The 16,029-nt window shown below is 44.2% G+C and overlaps 2 protein-coding genes across 3 annotated transcripts; one reads left to right on the top strand and one right to left on the bottom strand.

Moving 5' to 3' along the window:
• Window positions 1-1,548: 1,548 nt before the first annotated feature.
• On the bottom strand, window positions 1,549-12,090 carry ddx17 (DEAD-box helicase 17). Its single transcript, XM_028971624.1, has 13 exons — window positions 11,806-12,090; window positions 11,235-11,391; window positions 10,888-10,984; window positions 10,607-10,740; window positions 10,461-10,526; window positions 10,226-10,367; window positions 9,505-9,665; window positions 8,907-9,079; window positions 8,711-8,821; window positions 6,446-6,507; window positions 6,293-6,352; window positions 2,982-3,215; window positions 1,549-2,354 (listed from the first exon to the last, which is right to left on the bottom strand). Exons 1-13 carry the CDS (start codon window positions 11,853-11,855, stop codon window positions 1,879-1,881), a joined length of 1,923 nt encoding a protein of 640 aa, XP_028827457.1. The 5' UTR covers window positions 11,856-12,090; the 3' UTR covers window positions 1,549-1,878.
• ntan1 (N-terminal asparagine amidase) lies at window positions 11,833-15,660 on the top strand. 2 transcript variants are annotated; one of them, XM_028971625.1, is made up of 10 exons: window positions 11,833-12,499; window positions 12,592-12,694; window positions 12,783-12,848; window positions 12,937-13,045; window positions 13,854-13,927; window positions 14,012-14,065; window positions 14,305-14,358; window positions 14,436-14,533; window positions 14,615-14,728; window positions 14,812-15,660. In XM_028971625.1, the coding sequence occupies exons 1-10, from the start codon at window positions 12,419-12,421 to the stop codon at window positions 15,100-15,102; spliced, it is 1,044 nt and encodes a 347-aa protein (XP_028827458.1). In that variant the 5' UTR covers window positions 11,833-12,418; the 3' UTR covers window positions 15,103-15,660. The 2 variants fall into 2 exon arrangements, with proteins under 2 accessions (XP_028827458.1, XP_028827459.1); XM_028971626.1 differs by having other exon boundaries at window positions 11,840-12,499; window positions 14,838-15,660.
• The last annotated feature ends 369 nt before the right edge of the window (window positions 15,661-16,029 follow it).

Here is a 16,029-nt window from a genome sequence, read left to right as displayed (position 1 = left end):
CTTCTTTGTATTCATTTAATGAATTTCTATGAGATTCGTTTCTGGTTAACTGTGTTAACTGTGCTAGCTTTCCATTCTGTATCCCATTTTATCCCATTTATTTTTTTCCGCGCGGCCTTTACTGTAGGCTTTGGCGCCCTCCTGTGGTCATCAACCGCATATCCACTATTTTTTAGCGTTTTACTCGAAAATCTTATTAATATATAAATTCCACAGTGTCCAACTCTTCTAAACCATTCATGGACACTTGTGTAAGTGCACTAAATATGCACAAATAATTGGATTGTACTTTTACTTTCACTTTCCTCTGTCGATTAGCTCACTGGGCTTCTATGAACGAGAGGAGACTATCCAAGCTAATTAAAAGCTTGGTTCAGCCGACGTTATACGTCAGGTATCTCTGTACACTGATTTTCGGTGCCTTTTTTGGTACTTTCTGAGCGTGGCATCGCTTCGTCTTCCACCATCTTAGCCCATTCAGTTGAATTTGTCTTTTGACTTTATTGTGAGTGCAGCAGACTCACTCGACACATTCCTAAATTAAAAGTAAAAATTCCAAACTTTATATCTGTGTTTTTAATTTCTCAACTTTATATGTGACTGTCAAAAAACTGTTCCTCAGGCAAGTATATCCCTTCAGCAGCCGATCAGAATGCATCACACCACAACCACACTCATTTGCAAATGTTGAGCAGCAGAACTATTCAAAAATATTCACTCACAACGAAATTACACATTCAAATACATTTACAGCATTTATCAGACGCCCTTATCCAGAGCGACTTACAATCAGTAGTTACAGGGACAGTCTCCCTGGAGCAATTTAGGGTTAAGTGTCTTGCTCAGGGACACAATGGTAGTAAGTGGGATTTGAACCTGGGTCTCCTGGTTCTCAGGCAAGTGTCTTACCCACTAGGCTACTACCACACACACAAATATTTACATTCACAGAAATAGCTCTAATACCCTCTAACTGAACTCACTTCTGAAAGTATGTGTCACCTTGGTGAGAAGTGAGCAGCCATGACAGGCGCCCGGGGACCAGTGTGTGGGGGACAGTAATTTGCTCAGTGGCACCTCAGTGGCACCTTGGTGGATTGGGATTCGATCCGGCAACCTTCAGATTATGGGGCCGCTTCCAAGGGCCCATGCTAATCTGTCAATCTTCAATCACTTCACTTTCAATTCACTTGCTTCCTTAAGACCTGTGTGAACGCCTTCACTGGATGCATCACGGCCTGGTCTGGAAACAGCACCGCCAACAAACGCAAAGCTCTACAGAGAGTAGTGTGGTGCTCTGAGAAGATGAGTGGAGGTGAGCTTCCCTCTCTACAGGACATCTACACCAATAGTGCACCTCAGTGCCTGAGAGCGGAGAAAATCATCAAAGACCCTAGTCACAAACTCATAACCTCAATTTGAATTATTTGAAAAACTTTTCATGAAATTGTAAGATTTATAGATTCAAGTTTCATACCCAAAAAAGTCTACCACATATTTTATTATTTAGACAGACACAGCTTGGGTTCTCAAAAAACAAGACTAATGGTTTTTAACATTTTTATTTACCGTGTAAAATAAAAGGCACAATACAAAAAAAGCCAAAGTCTCATAATTCAACAAACCCACATAATACAAATGCGGTATTTCAATTTATATTCATAAAGATTGTAGGAAAAATGCTAATAGAGCTACATGTAACGCTAGCATTCATTGGAAACAAAATGTTGTATTTAAAAAAAAAAATCTTTTCATAACACCTTAACAAGATTGACTTCTATTAGTTTTGTTGTCTACGTTAGAAAGCTACAAGCAATCAATTTAGCTTCAGCTGAGAAGAAGCATAAGATGGAACACACCGAAAAGGGACGCACCATCCTACTTTCTACTGGGGGGAGGTGGGGGTGGAGAAGCGAACGGGTACGGGCCCGGATTCATGAAGCCCATCATGGGCTGTGGGAACTGCTGCGCCATTAGTGGCTGCAGGCCTGAGACTGTCTGGGGGGGCAACGGTGGAGGTGGCTGACTGAAGGGTCCCTGGGGGGGGGCAGCGGACTCCTGAACGCCACCGCTGACCCCGCCTCCCACCTGTGAGCTTCCGACCCTGGAGCCATAGCTCTGATACTGCTCACCACCGTTACTGTACAACCCCCCAGAGCTGTAGTTGCTCCGCCCATCCCTGCTGCGGTCTCGGTAGGAGGAGGACGAGGAGGAAGACCGCTCAGAGTCGCGACCACTGCCGCCAGTGCGGCTGTCTCGGCCGACTGAGCGCATTCGCCGATCGCACTCATCCTGATACATCAGGTTGGGGTTGTTAGAGCTGGAGCCACTGCCACGGTAACGCATCCTACCACCTGAATGGAAGAAGCAAGAAGAAATGAGGGCTCAATCAATCTCGCATCAGGGGTGTTGTGCCAATGTACTTTGTAAAAAGTTTATTCATTTTTGCTATTAAAACAGATTTTGTGGAATGTTTCTCAAAATTCATGATGAAAAGACATGGGTGATTTGGTGGCGTGCCATTACTGATTAACATTAAAAGGTGACAGTATTGTTGTCGTGTTGGGGAAATACTGTTACCAGTAGGTTTTGTAGAACAAATATGACTTTATATGAAGGATTTATTGGTAACTTTTAATAAATTTATGCAGTAGATTTAAAAAATATGCAATAAATAAATCCTCTATGCATTTGGAAATAATCACTTTTAAAAAAAGTTTCATACAAATAAACTATTTAAAGTGAATTAACTCTGTCTGGTTTCATAATGAAATAGAACTCTGAGTACCCATACCTTTTGTTCCAATCATTTCCATAATGTCCTGCTTTTATCCGGAATCCTGTTCTTCCAGTCATTACCCAAAAAGTTTCTGTGGATGCTGCTGTGAGTTTGCTTGGCAATCAGAGCCTGAAAAGTCCACTAGTGACTATTCCACTATTGTAGATGCCCCTTTAGCATCCATTCAAATGACCAATCTCACCTCCTCCTCCTCCACGGCCAGAGTCCACCAGCTGCAACAGCTTTGGGTTGATGGCCTGTCGGGCCTCCTCCAGCACCCGCACCAAGTCCCGCGCCTGCCTCAGGTTGCCTGGGGTGAAGAAGGTGTAGGCTGTGCCCTTGTTGGTGCTGCGGGCCGTGCGGCCGATGCGGTGCACATAGTCCTCAGAGGAGTTGGGGTAGTCGTAGTTGATGACAAACTTGACGTCCTCCACATCTTGAGGAGACAAATGCATTCATGTGAAAATGAGATTGACCTGTTGTGTCCTTTGCCAATACATTGATTTTATTAATTTACCAGTTATGCAAGTTAGCCACTAAAAATGCTTGAATTGAAGTTATATGTAGTCTGAGGGCACCTGCATGAAACACTTACCTCAGCATTCAAGGATAAGAAATAAAAACCATGTGAAGGAGTTACACAGAGGTAGCTACTAGTGAATGAGTAAATGTCTTCTTTCTACCATTGTGTACAACATGCCATTTACATTCATGTCTAAATGAAACTTGAAAGGAAGTGTTTAGTTAAAGACAGTAGTGATGGCTGGACACGCATGCAATATTATAATAATACCAGGTTGAACTAGTCGATCCATTTACATCAGGAATGAAAGTCAACAATTTAATCACCCAGGCCAATCAGTAATAGAAGATAATCAATAATTAAGGTTGTCAAAGTTTATGCATCAATTCTAAATATACACTGTACTTCAAATGTGCAACAGCAATTCCAATAACCATTTAGGAATATCTAGATGTCCATTGTACGAATATATTTGGTAATTCAGCAATACCATTCCTAATAATTACCAATCACTAGAAAGAAAAACCAAGAAGCCACAGATTAGTCTGTTTCTCATTACAGAGGACGTGGGGCTCTGAAAACTCTGGGATCTGGGGAAAAAATATGTCTCCTTTATTTCACTGGCAAGCATTACATCTGTTCAGAACTCAAAATGTGAATGGTCCTATGTCCCAAGCTGACCTACAAGATCTGAAGATATGGAGAGAGGTGTGGTAGGAAAGGGGGTGGTGAGGTACTTACCCTAAGTTAAGGTGCTTTTACACGGGTAGTCACCCCCCCTCTCCAGTGCTGTGGTCATGTGGAGGGGCCAAAGATGGAGGAGGGAGGGAGGAAGGTCTCATCTGCCACCAAGAACCTCCCCCTTCACCCTTGGCAAAACACCAGCAACTACGGGCGTGAGTAGAACCAGCTCCCCACCGGTTCTCAGTCTCCCGCCGGGTTGCAGGACCTCCACAATCCATAACGGACCGGATTCAGCACTCTAATCAAAATATGCTACAGCTTTTATGGGCGCTTCACTGGAGTCTTCATGTACCACGTCCGTAGTCTTTTTTTGTTTTACGATAAGAAACCTCTGCAATTTGCGACTCTCGAGCTGCTGGCCCCTACAGAAGATGATGTGATAATCCCTCAGGGAAACAGGGTGGGATACGCCTGCTCTAGGAGCAACTCTGAACACTTACCCTACCAGCTACCCTATCACTAAAAGGTTGGGTTGCAGAGGGAGGGCAGCCTTGGCACCAAAACAGTGCCGTCTGCTCAGGCTGCCATTTTGGAGGTTCAAAAGGCCTAAGGGGAGAGAGAACAATGATACAGTAAGGCGCAACTCTGCAAATCCAACAAGTTCATGACCTGTAAACACATGGTCGAGCATCCTCCTTGGGATAAACACAACTATTCTGACTGATGAGTGCTCTACAGAACTAAAAGGAGACATCGCACATGTGAGCCTGTTGAAGGTGGGGGGTACCTAGCCCTCCAGCCCCAGATCTTTACCAGGACTGACAATGGGCCCTGAAAGAGCCCCACTGGATGTGTGACATTTTGTTGGCAGTAACAAGAAACAGACAGTAGGGCTTTGAGGGTAGTCGAGACTTGAAGACCACAAAAAAATAATACGATGCCAGTATCAGTAGGAAACCAATACAACTGCAGGATCTGTGTAGCCTTGCAGTCCAGCAACTGCTGACAAGGTCATGAAATTGTTACTTGGAATGAGAACGAAGTGACTCCCTCCCTCCCAGGATTCCAACAGGAGGTTGTTGGGCTGAAAGAATATAGGAAATGGGAAGAACATCAAATGCCTACACATGGACCACGGAACGCATCTTGCAATTTGTCTAGCCCTGTCTAGGCTTCCACTGGTAGTTAGTGCCACCGCATGATTATGATGTTTGATGGCAGTGCTTCAGTTCATGCAAGTGATGCCTTCTCACTTACACAGAACTCCTAATCTTACTTAGCACTGCCTCCAACCAATGAACTGCGCACATTAAGGGTCAACCACGTTCTTTGTTATGTCTGGAGACCCAAAATAAGCAAGAGCCAAGTCGTACCAGTTCCGTAGTCCATGAGCACTCAGGTCCCCTTTGGGGAAAAACTGCAAACAAGGATATATGGTAGAAAAGTCTCTACCCTCACAAATCTAACTGGACTTCTTAAGAGTGTACTCACACCGCATTAACACCCGCCTTGGGTGATCCAGTCACAAATGTAAGCCTGTCCCTTCACACCAGGCATAACAATATTTCGAGTGACCTTTACGCAAAGGAACATGTCTGTCATTTCTGCTGGCAAAGAGCAAAAGTCCAGGACCTAGTTTACCCGTCTTCACCTCCTCATCTGCTCATAGAGAGGACATGAGATGATCCTTTGGGCTGGACCAAGACACATTCATGTAAAAAATGAGAAAAGAGTGAAGGAGTCCTCGTTTTAGGAAACATACCCTTATGATGTATGCGATACATCATGATATGACGTTTATCTGTTGGGTTGGAACATTTTCTCTCAAGCTAAATGTCAGGCTGTCCAACAAGGACAACAGTATCTAAGCTGACCATGGTTTTAGAGAAAAATAAGCAGGCAGAGAGCAATGTATTAAACATCAGAAAGATTTCCCTGGTTCCATCACTTGGGATCAGATTCCCTGAGATGCATGTATTATGCACATTTTCATTAAGACTCTAACATGCATGCATCAAACACTAGATTTAGAAAAAAAAATTAGAGCAATGTTGCAAAATAAAAGTCCCCTGTGGTAATGGAAATGGATTTATCATGACTGCATAACACACTAGCTTTGATAAATCACTTTGATTTATGGCGCACATTTCACTATTGTGAAGAAACTCTAGCAAATTATTAAAAAGCAATGCTTTCAAATATGGACAAAAAGACCAATAATATGGTCTGTGTTTATATGCGTGAGAGAGAGAAAGAGGGATTGAGGAAACAGTTGTAAATCTACATTTTCAGCTCTGAAATCATACCTAGTCCACGGGAAGCCACATCTGTGGCAATGAGAACTGGAGCTTTACCACTGCGGAACTCTGAAGGAACAAGAAAAAGTATAAGGACATACATACAGACAACTGGTGGTGCTATAACAGATGTAAAATAAACAAACAGGTCCAGTTATTTACCTGACAAAACCCAGTCACGCTCCGGCTGGCTCTTGTCACCATGTATACACATGGCTGGCCACCTTTAGGACAAACACAACAAGCTTTCACTAAAGAAAAGTTGGTATAGTGTTTTGTATGGAGGTTGCTGTTTTTTTTATTTTTTTTTTTTTATCCTAAATTATTAACTCAGCTCACAAGACTATATAAACATTTTGGGTTCATGAGAACATTCATTGACAGCTCACTACATTTGTCCCACTGTGAAACTCGAAAAGTGGTCAAGTCTGCAGACCAACCATTTCACATTCACTTTTGTAATTTTACACACCTCTAGATGTCTAAACATTGACCCTTATGGTGATTATTTCTTTAAGGGTCTGTACAACCTCAGAACCACCATGCGAGCTAAATGCACGCATTACGTAGAGCTGGCCGATTTTACAATCGCGATAAAATTCAGGTGGATTACGATATTTGGCAGGATTTTGCAAAAATCATAATGTAGCTTTTTCTACACATTATTTCCAATCACACGCTCATAAGTATGCATCGTGTCAATGCTCAAAGGCATTTTTTCAATTTCACATTTTGTGTACAAATACATCAGTGAGATGAGCATTAATAGATGGTTCAGACGTCTCAACCAGGCATTTTCTGTTTTTCTGTTTTTTGGAGAAATCAAAGCGTCTACATGGCATTCAGCACCAGCATCAGATGCAGTCAAATAAATGCCGCATGCAACATTTCCAACGAATGTTAAACAGCGACATGCGTTTAAAAAGTCAAGCGAAAACCAGTGAAATGGCAATCAAACGTAGCTACACAGAAGAACAGTAAAAACACGTATGGGTTTAGAGAGCATTTGTTTTGAATGGCCGTGTGGACGAGGCTGAATTCCGGAGCATCACTGCAGAATCGCCCACGTCTGCATTGCGATGCACTGAATATTAGATTCATTTTAACACCCCTAGTGGCAGCCAATCCTTGTGATAAAGTGGCCTTAAGCAGACTGACTGGCTGGCACTTTCTTACCTTCTGTGATAGACCCCCAGTTCAGTTCGGTAGGACTTGACATCACCATGTTAATTTCAAGTTACTTTTTCTATTGTTTTGCTGATCCGGACACTCCAGTATAATTAAGCATTAAGCAAAAGTGATGATAGACATGACTTGTAGTTACCCTCAAAAGCTGATCTCATTGTTGATGTATTATTTCTATTGGATAGGGGGCATCAATTTTATCTCATAAGTCATGGTGACTGCTGTTGGATTACAGTAATATTTTTAATGTTAATATTGAGAGATCTTAATATTTAACTTCATTGGCCTAACTAACTACTAGAGGTGTGAACCTTCACTGGTCTCGCAACTCAGTTATGATGCCTTGATAACGATGTATCACAATGAATCCCATACATTTTCTACATAGTCACATGATGTTTTCAAATACAAGAGTTAAGGTCTCGTACTCCAGTGTGGACGCTTTGATTTGCTACATGGTCTGTGTTCAGTCCGCACTTTGATGCCACAAACGGCAGAACAATATGGGATCAGATTTATGCCAACATTTTGTAAACCAAACTTTCCTAATATCAAATAAAAATACGACGTTGAAATGTAAAACAAGAAACTGGAATTTTGACAACATATGTTTTTGCTTACATCTTGCTCGTTTTCATTTTCGCTTTCAGAGACTTTCAGTTACGCTGCTCGTTTTTACAGTTTCACTGCTGGCTTTTCAGTCGCTCTGCCGCATTTTACGTTTACGCTGCCTGAGAATACAGTTGGACTTCTGACACAGTTCTCTCATGTGGCCGGGGCTTCGCCAGCAGGTATTTGAGTGACAGCTTCGGTCCCCTGGAACTCTATCACTGCGAGACACGTGGACTTCAGGAACACGCAGAGCAGCATCAGCTATTAGCACATATGGATCAGCATATTTGATCAATACATACTATTGGTTAATCATGCAGTTGATCATGTGCACAAATCTCATTGCATATATGATCGCAAATGGCTGTTACTGCTGTGTGCGCATATCTCGCAGTGATGGGGTTCAGAGTTCGGATAAGCGGTTCAGCTCTTTTCAGAGTGCCTCATATTTTAGCCTTATTAGGCAAATATGATTTAACAGCAGAAATGTGACTTGTTACTGTAGGAGTAAATGTAGGTTATGCCTTCCATTTGGGACATTACAAATATCTTATCCAACAGCCTCTGTGACAACAGACAGACAATAAAATACAAGTGTTGCACTCCTGGCTCACACAAAGACCTACTCACCCATCCCTTCTCATTCGCCTTGTCAGTTCATCACAGCGCTTCTTAGTTTCCACAAAGATGATGGTCTTGTTCTCCTTCTCAGCCATGATCTCCTCCATCAGCTGAAGCAGCCTGTGAAGAACAATGAGAACAAGCCTCTAAATGGAAAACTGACAAAACCGGATATGTTCTGTAACACTGTAGTCTGTTGCCTCACTTGCTGTCCTTCTCTGTCTCCATGCACACATCAACAATCTGCAGGATGTTGTGGTTGGCACTAAGCTCCAGGGCACCCACGTTGATTTGGTTGTATTCACGCAGGAAGTCCTCTGCAAGCTGCCGAACCTCCTTGGGCCATGTGGCACTCCACATCAAGGTCTGCCGGTCAGGCTAAGACACAAGGTTGTTTGTCAGTCAAATGACCTGATGACAACTAAGAATTGTCTAAATTCATACTGAACCCACAGGACAACACACCAGAAACTCCTTTCTTGCATTAAAGCTCCTAATTACAGTGAACCTAAATAACGTCAATTTTATCCAATGGTGTGCCACAAGGATAAGTCCATGGACCTATCATATATTTTATTTTAGTAAGTCTCTGTATTGTACACACCTTTCAAATGTTCACCTACACCAGGGTTGTCCAACCCTGTGGCTGTTTTGCCGCAGGCAGTAGTTTGAACACCCCTGACCTATACCTTAAGTACAGATTCCAGTTGAAAGTGAATTGTTGATGCTAATACCTAGGGATTTTATATCAATTTCCATGAGATATTATTTATTGGATTCTACTGTGACCCAATGTAACGTACTCTGATCTGGTCCACAATCTTGCGGATCTGAGGCTCGAAGCCCATGTCCAACATGCGGTCAGCCTCATCCAGCACCAGGTAGGTGCAGCGCCGCAGGTTGGTCTTTCCGACCTCCAGAAAGTCAATGAGACGGCCAGGAGTGGCGATGCAGATTTCAACACCTAATAGCAAAAATATGACATTATGAACAGCATGGGTGGTAATAGCCTGGTGCGTAACACACTCGCGTATGAACCAGAAGTTCTAATCCCACTTACTACCACTGAACAAGACTCTTTAACCCTGAGTGTCTCCAGGGGGACTGTCCCTTTAACTACTGATTGTAAGTCACTATGGATAAGGGTGTCTGATGAATACCGTAAATGTTAAAGTAAACATGATCATTCTATTAATTCAATGAATTTCATGATGCAAGCTCAAAATAGTGATTTATGGCTGGTTGTGTAATGAACCAGCCAAATGTGGAATAAATTTAAATAAATACATTTAAGGCAGTAGCTTAACTTGTGTATTCAAATATACAAGTAACTCACAGACACATCAGCTGTGGATTTTAACATGGATTTATGGCTTCAGGGCTACATAACACAGGAGACGAGCGACAATGGAGGGCGCTAAAGCTGGGGCTTCAGTAAGAGAGTAAATGAGATTAATTACAGGCACATGAGGCACGGAACTGGCAACACCTGATGGGCCAGACGTAACAGGACGTTACACTCACCTCGCTCCAGATCTCTTATTTGTGGCCCTTTAGGTGCACCTCCATATATGCAGGTGCTCTTAATGCGGGATGACCTGCCATAGTCAAATGCCACCTGCTGCACCTGCTGGGCCAACTCACGCGTGGGAGCCAGGACAAGACACTGAGCACAAAAGTAGCAGTTACTATTGGCACTTCTAATTCAATTAAAATTAAGTGCAGTAACTATATATATAAAAAAATAAAGTCTATTTACAATGGGTCCATCTCCTCTTTCCAAATACGGCTGGTGGTTGATGTGTACAATGGCTGGGAGAAGATACTGTATAAAAAAATGAAGTTAACAGCCAATAAGAAAAGTCGTTATAAGGCTGTCAGTCCTTTGGGCTTAACAAGTCTTACCGCCAGTGTCTTCCCAGAGCCAGTTTGAGCAATGCCCACCATGTCTCTCCCACTCAGTGCAAGTGGAAATCCCTGCGCCTGGATGGGCGTGGGCTCCTTAAAGTTCTGTTGTATCAGCACGTCCATCACATACTCTAAATTGGGAGAATGGCACACAGGCCACTGATTTTTGCATTCAAGTGACGTTAGACAATTAGTCTTATCAAAATATACATTAATGCATTCACATGCCATTTACCTTCTAACCACAAAAAGGCTGAAGTTAAGACGTGTGTACTCACGAGGGAACTGGGCCTGATGGAAGCTGGTGACGGGCTTTGGGCAGCCTGAACCTCGAATTGTTATTTCTTTCTTCCTCCGAAAATCCTCCACTTCATACTGCAGGTCGAGACAAACAAGAATGGACCGCAGGACATCGCATTGCAAAGTAAATACGAGGGCTGGCAGTCAATTAAAAATCGATTCATTGTCCAATCCACAAAGAATGAATAACAACTGTTAAGACTGAAGTTCGCTGTTATGTTTAAAACTAAGGTTGGGAAAGAGGCTCAGGCCGTAACAATATGCACGCGCTTCGGAAATGCCCTCGAAAATACAATTAAATTCAGAAGAACGTATATTCATATACCTGACTCATCCGCTGGACTTCGAGGTGCTCGCTGTAAAAATTCTTCTCGAACTTGGGCAACTCGTCCAGATCCCACTTCTTTTTCCTCAACTTTTCTCCGGGGTTACCGAACTTCTTCGGGGCCGGCGGACCACCCCGATTCGAGCCGAACCGCGGCCTAAAAAGATCAAATACATAAAAACAAAGTGATATTTATTACACCTTTATTACACAGAAAGCCACAAATTTCCTCTCTTAACAGGAGAATTATATATTTGTTGTGCACACAACACCAAGGAAAACGGACATATAGAAAAATAGAAAGAAGAACAGGATTTCCATTTTTAAAAAGTCATTTACTGTAAAAATATGCAACATAACAGCAACAATTCAGGACACTGTAATTTAGTTTACATTTTAGAATTATGATGAAAATTGAACGTATAACATTTAACGTCAAGTTATTTCAGAGAGAAAAACAACAACAACGCAACCTATCTTTTTGTGCGCAGAACGACGCTGACGCGTAATAAACAGGAGAACGTTGCATTTTAATACGTGGTCGTGGTAAAACCGGGATAGACGGACTCACCCCCGGTCTCGCCCACGGTCCCTGTCGCCGTACGACGAGCTGCCTCGCATATTCGGTCAGACGTGCGCGAATTTACCGAAACTCCGGGAGAAAGTGCGCGCTCGGAACTTTCTACGGCGCAGACCAGCGGCTCGAGGGTGGCGACTTTCTTTCTTCCTTTCCACGCGGAAGGTGACGCGCAGTTAACGCGCAGTTATCTTTCTTTCTGGCTTGTTTTCCGCTCAGCGCCGAAATGGCGGTCCGGCTGCGAGAACGACGTAGCGCTGCGCGGCGGCGCCGAGAAGCGGGCGCAGGCTGTGTTGGTGAATTCGCGTAGCTCGACAGCCCTTAATCGGCCATTAAAATGCAATTGCTGGCGATGCACTTTGGTACTGAATTGAATTCACTGACACGCAACCTCAAGCCTTCCTTGTTTTTGTGATTGATATGTTTTAATCTGTAAAAGAAATGATTTCCTGCAGCAAAACATGAACTTGGCACCAATCTTGGCGTCACGTGATCGCAATGACGTCAGAGCAACGAGCAGGAAGTGCCAGCGACTTGAGCGCAATGGGTCGTTTCGGTGGCCGAAAGTGTCCCTAAGTCCGTTGTTCTGTATTTACTTCGGTGAGAAATGCCGCTCGTGGTAGAAAACGGGCGGGTCGCGCGCGTGGGCGCCACGGCGGAATTGTTCTCCAAGTATCCGCGCCTTCAGGTAGCTGCGCAGACGCATCGTTGTTCGGTCGGGCTATTTACATGGTTGTTGAATGGCCTGTCTTGGTTTTTATTGCAATGTAAACGCGACAGGAAAGCGCCAGAGCGTTTCGGGCTAAAACGCCGGTGACCGTGGAGCCCGCGCGCCTTCTGTACGTGCAACAGCGGGAGTTCGCAGCGACAACTCCATCCGACAGTGAGTAGCATCATCATCATCATCATTATCCTCATCACTGCAGCCGTTTTCAAAAGTGACCTGAGCCATGCACGCTGCTGTCTTCCAGGCTCTGTCACTGTCATCGGCTCCGCGGATGCCACCACCTGTCATTTAGTCGTGGTGCGACACACTGGTACTGTAAAAAAAAAAAAAAAAAAAGAATAAGGAATATTGCGCAATATTGGCGCAGTTGATGTGCACGTGTTGGCTTGTGTGTTAAGGGAGTGGAGCTGCCTGCTTGGCGCACTGTGATGGCTCGGACACCTGGGCCGAGGTTCCGCTCATCATTAAAGCGGTCACCAGTCTCAGCAGCACAGCAAAGAATGGCAGGTGAGTTCCGCTCATTCACGGCTAGACCGCGCTGTACCCAAGATTGCAGAGATTTGCACATGAACCCTGCAGGGAAACCACACACACAGCCACCCAGACCCAGCACGCTGTAGCCCAGGCGGTCTCATCACACAGAAGGTGCGGTTCTATAGCAGCGGCCATGGCTACTTTTATTACTTCGTTCATTTATTATGTTGTTTTAATCATTCTAATACAAAAAAACTTAGTTGGATTTTTCCTGGGTGGGTGTGGTTAAGAGCCTGAATGGCCTGAGAGAAAAGGAAACTCTTTCTTCATTTTGCAGTTGTTTGTATAAAGCCACAGTTCTAGTTGTTTTACGGATGTTGCTACACTTCGTTCTGTTAGAGATCAGTAAGGCCGGACCTTGCTGAGGAACTAATCCATTTTTCATGGAACAAAAGTCGGAAAATGTTCAACACTGCTGAGTGTCACCAGTAGATGTCACTGTGTAGATCTGACCCGTGGCTACTACCTCGTAAGCACATCTGATAGGACTGAGTTGGTGCCTACCAAGATTTTCTATAAAAAAAATACCTGCGACTCTTTTTATTCACTCCTTCTGAGCCGCACAGGGAATACATTTTGTTCCGATTACGGACCCATAATCGGAAGGATGCTGGTTTGAATCCTGAGGTGCCACTGAGCAAAGCACTGTCCCCCCACAACATTTTGTTGTGTCACCGTGTGCTGTGCTGCAGTGTTTTTTACAATGACATCCACTTCCCTTTCATGTTTACCTTACTTTACTTTTCACCTTACTACTGACTTTATTCCTTATTGCTGCAAGACTGGAGCTACACCTTGTTGGAGGTTTTGATGACGAATCACGGACATCTCACAAACTCAGCCTTAATCTCCTGGGTGAGTAATGAAGCCCCGACATTTCTCCATAGTCCTCACTATCCCAATGCAGTTCACACTATCTTCATCTGTTTTTCGCGGCAGCGGCCTTTCAACTTCAGCAAGAAGACATTTATCTGGAGACGTGTTGCATCACAGGTCAGCAGACGCCCTCCATCTTAAGCTGTTTTCACATGAACCACGTTGCCCATGCTCACCTACTGGGGATACTGGAAGCAGGAGGCGAGGGCTGAGCTTGGGTGGAGCAAAAAGAAGGTCGGGTGTTGGTCCTGACATTGGTCCCTCTGGGAAGTGCCTGGACCGGTTTGTGTTGCACGCATGTGTGTAAAAGCCAGTTCACAAACTGTGTAACGGTTTCTCCTTCACTCCCTTTGTAGAACTGAACGACGTGGTCGTTGATGGCGTTCATAGGCCGGTGGTGTACGGACTCGGTATGATTCCACCCCCCACCCCCCCATTGGTCAGTGGTATTGAAGATGTACAGACACCCCCCTTTACTTTTTGACAGGAGTGAACGTGAAGACTGGTGAGGTGTTCCCTGCATCGTTCCTCGTCCATGGGCCTGCTGAGGATCTCCGCTCAGCACGGACTTTCACCGGCGGACAGGTACGCCGCAAGCTTTACTTCGCCCATGGTGATGCCATGCTTGTTTCATGTCTGCCCTGCCTTGTGCATTGTGTCTGTCAGATGGTCAGCGTTTATGACCCTAGCAAGGAGCATGTGAAAATTGGCCCGTGCAGGTGGTCACCCAACAGGGACATGGCCTTCTGGTTGTCCCAGGATGATGAAACAATTTTACAGGTTTTTTCATACACCGAATTGTTCCTCTTCTATACCATTACAATCTATTAATTTGCATAATTTTGTATTTTATGTGTCTTCAGTTCAGTTTTCCATTTTGGATTTGCAGTATTTGTCCACGTCCCCAATGGCCGAGCCGCCACATTTTGTCCAGCACATCAAGTCAACCATCCAGTTCCTCCTGGACCATCCGACCGCAGACAGCCTTTTTCCTGCAGGAGAGCCTCAGGTCTTCCATCGGAGTCCGCGCGGTGATTGGGAACGCGTCGACCAGCAGTAGTGCCTGCCCTCCTCCCTTCTTCCCCTCTTTGCCCGCACCGCGGACAGTGGATCTCGCCGGGCGATCTTCAGCAGGACTGTTTAATGCCTGGTAGCATTTCTGAATTATTATTGTGCTTTGCATTTATTGGAACTGGATATGAACCCGCCCTTAATCAGATCAAGTACGAGGTCACAATGCCCTTCTGATCAGTTCATCTTTAAGTCTGTATGGGATGTGATGTAAGGGGGATGCTGAAGAAGAGAAGATCTGGCCCTGGATACACCGGAGCTGGAAAAGAATGATGTTCTGGCGGACAGCAAGACAACAATCTCCAACCCGCCCAAGACCAGGCCTGACCGACCAAGTCCCCAGAAGACGGCGCCCCGCTGCTCTCAGTCATCCTGATGCTTGCCTGGCTCGCTGCTGGGTTCTCCACCTTCGTTTACAGCGCACAGAAGCAGTGAGATGATCACTGATCAGATCCAGCAACACCGACACACTAGAAACCCTTTACTGAAAATGTCCAATATGCAAACATGACGATCGGAACAGAAGCACACGCTAATTTCTCAAAAGAGCCTTTTGGGACATTCCAATGTAACAAACGTGTCAGGCATGTGAATGTAAAAGACTAAACATGAATCAAATGAACATTTGTCCATCATCGATATACATCAGTGTGACCTTAGTCATTTCTTGTGTCCTTAAAAAATAAAAACAAGAAAACCTTCCTATATTTTCTGTATGCCATTTCAATAATTTTTATTATTATAATAATTAGCTTTTTATCTATATTCTGTCCCGCGTCTTGCCTCGGTCCATTAGCCAGACTTTGAATGTCGCAAATTACACAATATAACCAGATTTAACTAAATAAATCGCGCATTGGGATGTTGGTCGCTGTGTACGCACATTCAACCTTGTGTGAAAAGTAGACCCGACACGCCGGTGAAGGGAACTGGAGCTCAGACACGTCATATCACATATCCATGCGCGCGTTCTCACTACTTTACCTAATGCTATCAATGCGCGGTACTAG

Source organism: Denticeps clupeoides, chromosome 3 (assembly GCF_900700375.1).
Source record: "Denticeps clupeoides chromosome 3, fDenClu1.1, whole genome shotgun sequence".
NCBI lineage: Eukaryota > Metazoa > Chordata > Actinopteri > Clupeiformes > Denticipitidae > Denticeps > Denticeps clupeoides.
This window is presented reverse-complemented; position numbering and strand designations above follow the sequence as displayed.